The sequence below is a fragment of the Belonocnema kinseyi genome, chromosome 9, assembly GCF_010883055.1.
Source record: "Belonocnema kinseyi isolate 2016_QV_RU_SX_M_011 chromosome 9, B_treatae_v1, whole genome shotgun sequence".
Taxonomy (NCBI): Eukaryota; Metazoa; Arthropoda; class Insecta; order Hymenoptera; family Cynipidae; genus Belonocnema; species Belonocnema kinseyi.
Genome location: NC_046665.1, coordinates 3,889,781 through 3,901,520, shown reverse-complemented (window position 1 = coordinate 3,901,520; position 11,740 = coordinate 3,889,781). Strand labels below are relative to the sequence as shown.

Here is an 11,740-nt window from a genome sequence, read left to right as displayed (position 1 = left end):
CTGAGGAGAAATGGCCAAACTTCAAGAAACCTAATGGGAATTGGATACATACCAATGGAACGTTGGTTTATCTCTAGGAGCATTATTCTTAATTAATTCTTAATTAAATGCAGAAAAGTGGTCTTGATTCTAGCACATGTTCAATACCAAACTTGACTTTTTTCAATTCACAAGATATTAATCTAAATAAGTTAAAGTATGAAAAAAGAAAAATTTGGAAACGCAAAAGACCTATACAAATTTTAGATTACAAAAATGTATCTAATACACAAATCCCAAATGAAATTGCTGAAACTTTAGCATTGGGTAATAAACATAGTATTCCTTATAATGTCAACAAAACTCCGATAAACAGCATAATTGCTAATACTGAAAATTGCATTAAAAATATAACAAATGATGAACTAAAATTAAATATTAGAAAAACTTCAACTCAATTCATTTCAAACTATAATTTTTAAAATAAATTTAAACCTATCGACAATTTTTTAAAGGAACACAAAGACCTAGTTTTCTTAAAAGCTGATAAAGGCAATATAACTGTCGTTGCAAATCGCACTGATTATACAACGACTGTGGAAAATATGTATATTGCTATCAGATGACAAAAGAAAAGACTTATAAATAATAACATCCCATATTGATTAAAAACACATAATAGCCCGTTAACCACAGGGAGGGGGGTCGATTTGACCCATGCCGAAATTTCAAATCGGCGCCATTTTCGAAACAAGCAAGGAGACAGGTTCTTATCCACACCTGAATAATTGTACACAATGATAGAAGTCTCACGCACAGTTTCAACTCGCTTGTATCCTTTAGTCAGCTATAGGGTTTCAGTCAAAGTGCACTTCGGGTCGATTTCCCCTCCCCCCCACTCTGTGGTTTACGTATACATTTCGTCAGACCATACTTGGTGTATTTGTACTATTTTTCTCTTTTTTCTTCTGTACTAGCGAGGGTAAGCTGAATGTACTTATTACTCCTTATAAGTCAAAGTATAAAAATACATTATTTATTACATGCCAATCAAATTAGCACGATAATAGGAGCACGCACGATAACATCTGCATTTACCTTACAGTTTCACTTTATATTATTTGAATAAAAAAAAATCATTGTCCTCTGTGTACATATTTAGTTAAAAAAAGGATTTTTTGTTACTTAATAAATTTTTTTGCATAGAAAAACGTGTATATTTCTATCGCAACCTCCTACATTGACACCTAAAATAATGCATGGGTTCATGTTAAAAATTACGGCTTTTAATTCCGTGAAAATTTCTTTCAACGTTTTTTCATTGAAAAGCACACTCTTCCCCTTTAATTTCCGTTTTGAACCGTTCACTTTGATTAATTTGTCTCTGAGTTATGAATTTTTGAAAAAACTATTTTTCTCTATGAGTTTATTTGTTTATTGTTAAATATATCATCAATAATTTTTAAAAAACACATATAGCGAAATTGTATCATCAAGTAGAAAATTTAAACAAGAACCATGCATTTTTTAAGATTTTTAGGAACACGTTTTCGATTTTTTTTAAGCGTTGGGTCGATTTGCCCCCCCCCCCTGCGGTTAAGTGGTGCAAAAAAAAGCCCTGTGGTTGACGGGATAGTATTGTTTCTAAAGAATATGCTCTCCCAAAAGTTCATAAACAAGATTTGAAATAGCGTTTAATTGTGTCCACAGTTCGTTCTCCTACTTATAATTTAGCTAAGTACATTTCAAATTGTTTAAAATCAGTTTCTGGAAAAACACAGGCGTTTATAAAGAATAGTTAGGACTTGAATGAAAAACTCAAAAATATTAAAGTTCATGATTCACATTTGATAGTTTTCCTTGATGTAGTATCAATGTATGACAGTATTCCACTGGACGTTGCATTAGATTGTATTAAATAAAAATTAAATTTAAATCACAACTTACCAAAAATCACAAAAAATGAATTTTTAATTGCTACTAGAACCGTTTTAAACAATACAGTTTCTTCTTTTTATAATAAATTTTACAAACAAGTTTCAATTTGCCCGATGGGCTCTCCATTATCTTCTATTGTTTCAACTTACTAATGGAAGATGTTGAAAAAAAAGGCTCTTGATCATTTAAGTTTTACTTCTGCTCTGTATAAACGATATGTCGACGATATCTTTGCTATTGTTCCAACCGATAAAATAGAAGGATTCAAAAATACTTTCAACAACATAGAGGATTCAATTAAGTTTACTATTGAAAAAGAAGAAAATAATTCTATTGCTTATCTTGATTTATTAATTATTAAAACTTCTGTGGATAACTTAATTACAAATTGATTTTAAAAAGCTTTCTTGGTCAGGAAGTTATCTATATTACAATTCTCATAATGTATTTTCTCATGGAATTGGTTTAATTAAAGCCCTTGTTGACAGATTTGTAAAATTAAGTGATATCAAATTCAGAAAAGAAAACTTAGATTCACTTAAAATAACCTTAGAACAAAATAACTACCCACTTCAATTAATAAACAAAGTCATCTTCTGAACGTCTTAGATGTTCTTTAAAGAAATACAATATAAACATTTATTTCACAAATAACTATACATTTAATAGATTTCCTTTAGATTGATTGTGAATAACGCAATCAAAATACAGGTTTGTCACAACATGCATGGCAATTATAATAGAATGTATATTATGTAATTCGCGACTTTGAAACCGAAATAAATTCGAGGAGCAGCTAGATCTTCATTCAATAAGTAGGAAGAGCCCAGATTTCGGCTCGTGCATTTTCGGTTTTACACGAGGCTGGTCTTCGCAACATTTAACAGAGCCGACTCGCCAACCCGCCAAAAAAAAACACCCGTAGCTACCCGCAGACTGGCAAACCTAAAATATACACTGACAAAAAAATTGTTCTTGAATCAAGTAAATGTTACTTGATTCAAGTCAATCGCAGGTACGAATGGGGACGATAGAATATGAGTTTGTTTCAAATAAACACTTGCTACCGTATGCTTGGAACAAGCGTACATTTTCTCCATCTGAGAAAATGTATTCTTAGATAGAATATCGCATTTTATTTTTCTAAAACTTTATTGTGTTACTTCATATAGAGATGTATTCAAATGCAGAACATAGTTCACTTCCAAGGAATCATTTCTGATACACTTCAAGAATATATTTTCCTAATATAAGAATATGAAGGATAGAATCAATAGAATGCGCCTCAACTGAACACTTTCTCAATGAAAAAAAAATTATTTTCGAAATTCTTGTTATATAATCTTCATTTTTTAATTATTAAAACACGTAATTCTCGCACACTGTTACTTACAAATAATCGCACGCTTAATCTCTTTGAAAAATCGCACTCCACGAGGATTCGAACCTTACCTAAACTAGTGTCCTAACCGCGCGCTCTACCGACTTCGCTATCGAAGCACTTGGATCTCGGTGACAAAATCTCGAGTAAGAATTTCAAGGCAGTGTCGTTGGAAGTCGTATGGTGAGCCTCAACCATCTTCAAACTAAACGTTGTGAAACTCAATGTTTCTTTGAAGAATTTTAGAATTTAATTTTACTTATTTCAAAAAAGGCTCTATACTTTTATTTTCTTAATATATTTAAAAATGTTATAAGATATCTAAAAGTAAGAAACAATAAACAAAAATTCTCTATGAAATGCGCAGTTTTCAATTTATCCAATTCTTTTATTGTATATAATACTCTCTTACTCAATTTTTAATTAACAATAAAATTTCTTAAACAATAATATAAAATATATGAAGAATCATTGAGTCAATTTTCATAAATAAGTTTAATAAGATCACCATTAATTTAAAAAGTATTCGCCTTTCTTAACTGCTCATGTAAAATTGGCTTGATCTCTAATGTATTCGTTAGTCTATGTATGTACTTCCATAAACACAACACTTTGTTTTAGTTTTAAAAAATGTAGTTATAATCACAATATTGAAGCCTCTTTTTTGATATTACGATTATTACTACAATTAAAAAAATTTGTAAAACCATATTATCTATAATTTCTAAACTCTTGTACCGGCCTACAGCTTTTAATTATATTTGGTTTAGGTTATATTTGCTTTGAAGAAGACTTGCAATGAAAGGTCGAAACGTACGTTGGTAAAATTGACAAATAAATTATTGATTCCTTGACATCTGAATCCATTGCTTTTTATTGGACCATATGACCAAAGTAAACAATTCAATCTAAAGAATAACTTTCTTTAAATAGGTAGCAGTTTAAAAAGGCTCAATCTTTGTTCATGAACTGCTGTGTGAGGTAGAAATCAGGATCATAAGAAGACAATAAGGATATTGTTGCAAATCCCGGATATAAGGGAACCAAGTAACAACATACATTGATTATAAGCAAGCCTTTTCCTCGGTACCATGATATTATTTGATTGCAATTCTATGGACGTGCAAGATCTGACCATAATAATGATGCCGATTCATACACCAACAGTTATGCTAAAACCCCAATATACTGCAGGAATGAATGCAATTTGACAAGTAAGTCCCAACGGCTGTCCTCGAAAGCGTAAAATGCTGAATTCAGACGGTGAAATATGTCAAATTAAGCATACTATTCTCATCAAATCACATGATGGTACCACAAAACACGTCTGTGACTGGCGATAAATACTGCTATAGCCGAATGTGGAAAGGTTCGCATGAGTATTCTAATTAAAGAACAAAAAATGATGTAGAGGGTATTATATATAAACAGCAGGCCCTAAACCTAGAAATCCTAACCGCTCGCGTACTAAGGTACCTAGTAAAAATTAAAATATTCGATTTTCTGGAACGCTACCTCCCAGTTTTGTTCGTTTTGGTAAAAAATTAATGTTTTATTTTTATTTTACTTTAAAATATTTCTTAGGGGTCTCAGTAAGCTCCAAAATAATACAAACAGAGAAAAGAGTGGAAACATTATTGCCCTGGAAATATGAAAAATTGTAATGTAATTTAAATTAATATTTTATCTAATATATAATGAGAATATTTTCCATAATAAACAAACTTTAAAATTTATTCCTGGTAAAAAAATCTTGAATTTCAAAATTGACACAAAGTAAAGTTTTCATCACTTACTTTGTTTCTCTACTTAAACGAAACTTGAAGGCAGCCTATGCAGCCAAGGTACAGACGCATAGAGAACTAAGTCATGAAGTAAAAACAATATGAAGGAATGCAAAACATGCATCTTTTCATAATATTGTGATTTAAGCTACAGGCAATGTGAACAAAAGATGTACTGAATATCCAAAACATGTACATTTCAATAGGGTACTTGAGGCATTGTAAAAAACTGTCTACACTATCAGGAAGTTGGAGGCTGAAATGGAGCCCGAGCTGAACTTTATCGTGACATAACATCTTCGTAAGAAGTTTTTGACGACGTTCGTGGCTATGGAAAAAAACCCTGCTCACTCGAGAAAAAAAAATATATTGTCACCACAATCGAACACCCTATCCAATCTATGAATAATCCATTATCCAATTTTTCTCTGTTTTATACTTCAAATTTTTCATTTTTTTCTATTACATTTTAAAGTTTTGGAAATAAAAATAAATGTGAAATATATACTTACGCAAGTCTTTGTAATAATTGTACCGCAGTTTGTCGATTTTCCACAACAATTCTAGGTCATTCAAAATATTTGGATAGAATACGGCAAAATCGATGTTTCTCATGAGAAAGATTCCGATTAATAATGCCCATTTATTCTGCCGCTCCATTTCGAACAACTGTTTATAGTTTACCAACTGTTCCCTCAATTGTACTTCGTTGCACTTCTCCATCTCAGATACTTTGGTTTCGCAAATCCAAGAAGTATTAAAGCGATAAAAAGGATAAATATTGTCATAGAATTTTAGGGATATATCACTATCTTCACATATATTCAAAGATATATTGAACTTTGTTTCCCATACTTTTGAAAACTTTTGGTCATTGCAAGATATCCATTGGCAATCCAAAACTTCTCCATTTATGAATAAGCAAACACTTGATGATGGAATTGAAATGTGATCATGAAAGACAATTGTGGCTTCGATCTCAGTAAGATATGCTCTCCAAATTTTGCTTCTTGAAGTTTTGCAGGATTCAAGTAACCATCTCTGATAGAACCATGCACTAGTGTCACTAGGATCAGTAAAGGTTGCATTCATTACCAAATCGAGTTCTACAAAGAATAAATAAATCATGGTACTACATTGTGGATAATATTCCAGACAGGTTGCATTTTTTTAAAAAGTTTTTTTAAAACCCCCATATTACAACTTGGGAGATTTAAATGAATAAGCGAAATAAGTTATATAAGTTGCTTGTTATGGGACAGTGATGGTATAATATTTTATACTATCACTATCCCATAACAAGCAACTTATAATATATTATACTATCACTGTCCCATAACAAGCAACTTAAAAAAACTTATTTTGCTTATTCATTTAATCCCGCCAAGTTTCATCATGTATAATATGGCTTTTTAAATTTTATTTCCAAATTTCTATTAAGTACTTTATAAAAAAGCTACAGAGAATATTTTCTTACGAATATTAAAAAAAACATACTTAGCGAACATTGATTTCACAAATTCATTTGGCTGTACTTGGCGGATTTTTTGCAACGCAGATGTTTTAGGGTAAGTTATCACGTTCTTTTTAAATAAAATATGTACCCTCAATTAATTTAATTGAAACTAAATTAATCATTGACTTCATTTGTAAAATTTAACTTATTTGCTATCAACATTTTTGACACATCTTTTAAATTTATAAACTTGATTCTAACGAATAAAGGACCCAGCATGAAATGTACAGTAAATGGCTTTTGTAAAAAATTTGAAAAAAATGTTGTTTGTATTATAAAACCTGCAAAGCAAAAATTGAAAAGAAAAAAGTCAGAAAAATGGACAGTTTTTCGACAAACACTTGTCAAACTTTCAATCTTTAAATGCATTTTAATAGAAAAATACTACTTTTAGTGAAATGTTTTTTTTTCTCAAAAACCATTCGATAGATTTGGCTAAAAGTTTCACATTTTGTTGATCAGACTTACCGAAACAACAGGTTCATACCAACGAACTAGAAATATTATTGATTATTTGTTTGTATAGCATGTTTTGGGACATTTTTCATACCAGCAAGGTTTTGAAACCTAAGCATTCATTTTTCTAATGGTTTTGTGCGAGTTCTGTAATAACTCGTCACTATATATATATATATATATATATATATATATATGTGTGTGTGTGTGTGTGTTGGTGCGTGTGTCATTTCTTGTTTCAATGTTTAAGGGGTGTTAAAAAATCCCTTAAAATGCATTCGAAGACATATTCTTGCTATGTTCGCTTCCTCTACTTATTTAAAAGTAATTGCAACCCATAGCAGCTGGATAAGAAATCTGTAGGGATTTTAATTACTCAAAAGTTATGATTTCTATGCCAAATATATCAAAGAGTTTTTAAGAGAAAAAAACATTTCACTAAAATAAGGATTTTTCTATTAAAATATATGTAAAAATTAAAACATTCAAAAGTTTTCGTCGACAAACTGTCCATTCTCCTTACTTTTTTCGATTTTTATTTTCTGTAGGTTCGAAAATACAAAAATAATAACTTTTACAATTTTTTACTAAAAACCATTTAATGTACATTTGGCGCGGAATCCTTTCACAAATTTTTGGAAATCAAAAAATTTTAAGATAAAAGATCAATAACCTCTTATGCACAAGGCCTTATCTAGGTTTATCAAAACTCGGTAAGCGTAGCATATTTTGAATTTTAGTTAACCTTATTTGTATAATTATTTTAGAATATTATTGGAATAGTACTACGGTTGACAATAAATTAGTCTAAGTAATAGTGTAATTGAATTAAGTGCCAGGTAATTGAAACTACATTTCAACGAGAAATCTGGAGCATTATATTCTCGATACATTACTGCAAATATTTTCGATATCTTAAATAGTTACAAAAGTTTTACAATTTATTTTATCTCCGATTTTTCATATTCTACACTTGGTACACAAAATCTTTCATTCTATTTAAGATACTGAAAATTCCTGTAGTTTTGTATTGATAATCTATTGCAACTGATTTCTTGTTAAAATTTGATGTCAACCAGTTTCATATATTAGTCTATAGAGGTTAGCACAGGTTGAAATTTGATGCTTTTACGCTTTTTTTCGTTTTTATTTGAACCTCACATTTTTAAGCCATTAAAATAAAATCACGCATAAACGATTACATGAAAGATGTGGGCGTGAGACCGATAAGACTTTGTTTTTGTACATAAGTGAGATCAACAAGACATTTTAAGTACAGTAAAGTAGAAATCTAGTAAATGCTAGGAGTGAGGTGGCCCCAGTTTACAACTATACGCCCCTTTTGCAAAATCCTGAAGAACAACAAAAGACGTAATTGAGAACAACAGCAAAAGAGCCTCGTGAAGCAATGTACACTAAACCATTACTCTCAAATGGTAAAGTTAAAAACAAAAATGTAAATGATTCTAATTCAACTCAAGTATCATTTGGGAAAATATTTGCAGAGGTCAAGCAATTCGTCAATAAAATAAACATGAACACGGTTCTAACTGTGATTAGGGAGACATTTAATAAAATGACGCAATCTACTGAGGGAATTACAATAGTGACGTGCCTTATTGAAGGATTGCTTAAATTAACTGATTAAATTATTCTGACGAGCGAATTAAATATAATAACATGTAATGCAAATTCTATAAAAAATAAAAATGTGGATTAAAGAGTGTAATATATCAATATAATCTAGATATAATTGAACAATCTGCAACAAGAATAGACTCACAATATAAGTTAAATATTCAAGATTATTTTGTGTACAGATAGGATAGTAATAGTATAGAAGGTGGAGTGGCAATTGTCATCAACAACTAACTTGATCACTATCAGGTGAATATTGTGGGTCTTTATCACTTAGAAGCCATTTCTGTCGTAGTAAAATCTGATTTTCTTTAGGTTATTTTGGTCTCTGCGTATTTGCCACCTAATAAAAAACTAACAGAACATGAATTTAATAAAATAATTAACTCTTACAGTAAAGTAATAATTAAGGAGGACATAAATTGCGGACACACTGCATGGAATTGCTTTACCAATAATAAAAATGGTAAAAAATTACTGCAGCTATTTCTAAAGAAAAATCTGACCATATCTGCGCCAACTGAGCCTACTTACTACCCAAAAGTAGCTCGACCTAGTATATTTGATTTATTTCTGAATAAATATGGTTACAAAAATAAATAGGCAGTCGCGGACAATTGTCCAGGGGGTGGACTCGAAGGAATTAACCCCCAAGCGGAGGTGTGAAAACCGTGCCGAAAGCTGAATGGCACCTGGGTGAGGTGTCTAGAACGATGACTCAGGGATACCGGGCGACCTCTCAGAGTAAGCAGCCTTATCCTTGCATGCGGGGCTCTGCAAGGATGGACGAACCCCTTTCCCTACCTTCTCGTGGGAACAACAATGACAACACCAAACATAGTTGTTGTAAGTGCGGTTCAAAACAACAGAACGCACAGGGCTCCCGGACGATCGTTCGTATAACAATGCCGACCAATCTAGAGCTGGGGGAGGCAATGAAAATGGATTCAATGCGATGGATCGGCGGGATCTCGCGACCTTTGGCTGGACGGAGCGTCGGAATCACGACTTGCTAGAGTGCTACGATGCGAGTGTGGCCCCTGAACGGGGTTACATGACACGGCTGCATGCTCCCAATAGATGAAGAGCGATGCTTTACGACCCGGTGAAACATCAACACTAAGGTTTCTCTCATGCCTAAAGATCTGGCTTAAATGGATGACGAGCTTCGTGGACATTTTTCCGGAGAATCTGACCTCTGGGCTATCAATTATTGTGTGTATAATGCAGCGAGAGCTTTGGCTGATGCGAACCGTAAAACAAAACCAACAGTTGATCATAAGACCAAAAGGCGAATGCATCAACTTGCCATAAACATAGGCTGGGCAAGACAGTACGCGTCCCGCATTCAGTGTGTGATTGACTACATCACATCTGGCAAGACCCACTACCGAGGAGGTGAAAAAAGTATTGAGAGGGATGAAGAACTATTCCGCACCGGGACCAGATTGTATCAAAACCTTCTGGTGGAAGAAGTTTTCTTCAACCCATCAGCATTTGGCCCGTATTTGCACCTTATATTTTAAGTCGGAAGTGCCGATTCCAGATTGGTTGGTGGAAGGGCGCAAAATACTTCTGCCGAAAATAGGCAACTTAGCTGACCCGAAGAATTACAGGCTAATAACTTGTCTGAACACACTTTATAAGATATTCACAGCTATCCCAAATGATAGGATTGTTCGAGCAATTGAACCTGTGTGGCAAGAAATGTATGAACAACGAGGCTCAAAGAAAGGCGTAGCCGGATGTCGGGAGAACCTGCTCATCGATAGATGTGTCTGCAAAGATGCAGCATTCTACCAGCGTGACCTATCGATGGCCTGGATTGATTAGCGGAAAGCTTTCGATACGACCTCCCATAGACTTATCATCTGTCTTTTGGAAATCTTAAAGGTTCATCCGCAAATAGTTGGGTGCATAGAGAGATTGATGCCGCTTTGGAAAACCAGATTTACTACCTCATCTGAAAAAATCGTATGACAACTAACAAGGTCACCTTTCAGAGAGGTGTCTTTCAGGGCGACACATGAGCCCACTCCTCTTTTGCCTTACATTATTGCCACTACCTCTAGCACTTCGCCATTCCGGCGGATACTTGTGCGGCAAACCTGTAGATCGAAAGTACAAGGTCACTCATGTATTTTACATGGACGGTCTTAAGATCTATGCTAAAAACAGAGAGCAACTGCATCTAGCTCTGGGGATTGTCGAACGATATACTAAGGAGATTGGAATGGAATTTGGGTTAGACAAATGCGCCAAGGTTTATTTGAAGCGAGGAAAACTTAATGGCATCCCTGAAAATCCTGAGCTCGTTGATGGAAGCACCATACGACACCTTTGCGCTGGAGAGATTTATACATACCTGGGCGTGCCACAGAGCCGCATTCAGGATGTGACATCTATAAAGGATACTCTCCGAAGCAGATACAAACGTCTCATCCGACAAATTTGGTCTTCCGAACTGTCGGCGAAGAACAAAGTATCTGCAACGAACATGCTTACCGTCCCGGTACGACTCTATTCATTTGGAGTATTTCCATGGACAAAGAAAGAGCTCAAATCCCTTGATATCCCAGGGAAATTGAGTCAATTGTCGAGAATGGGAAGTGCCGCATATACTGGAACTTTATATTCTCGACAATTGTTTCTGTTACACACTCGAGGCCAGACATAGCTCTTCTTGACTTCGAGAAGCGAACCATCTTCGTTATCGAATTTTCGGCACCAGCTGACAAAAACATCATACCCAAGGAAAATAAAAAGAAAGAGAGGTATAAGGAAGTTTTTATAAGAAAGACTTCCTTATAATGAAGTCGCGACGATTGTACCCAGAATATTCTGTTAAACTAATCGTCCTTATCATCGGCGCTCTTGAAGGTGCCAAGCTTTCACTTGTTAATGGCCTAAAAAGCATCCCTGCGTGTCAACAATATGCTAAAACAGTTGCGGGAAAAATGCAGAAGACGGTTGTCCTTGGGTCGCTCCGTGTTCTTAGGGTGCACGAGGCTTTTGCTGGATCGTCGTATTGATTCCTTTACAGACTGT

General features: G+C 33.6%; 1 protein-coding gene across 3 annotated transcripts in view; it reads right to left on the bottom strand.

Moving 5' to 3' along the window:
* Positions 1–11,740, bottom strand: part of LOC117179574 (geranylgeranyl transferase type-2 subunit alpha) — a 156,922-nt gene that overhangs the window by 29,403 nt on the left and 115,779 nt on the right. For 2 of the 3 annotated variants that reach the window (XM_033371509.1, XM_033371512.1), the window contains exon 7: positions 5,595–6,148. In XM_033371509.1, the coding sequence (XP_033227400.1) occupies positions 5,595–6,148 (554 nt within the window). Of the gene's footprint in view, positions 1–5,594; positions 6,189–11,740 lie in introns of all 3 variants that reach the window. The other variant, XM_033371511.1, reaches the window with a different exon arrangement.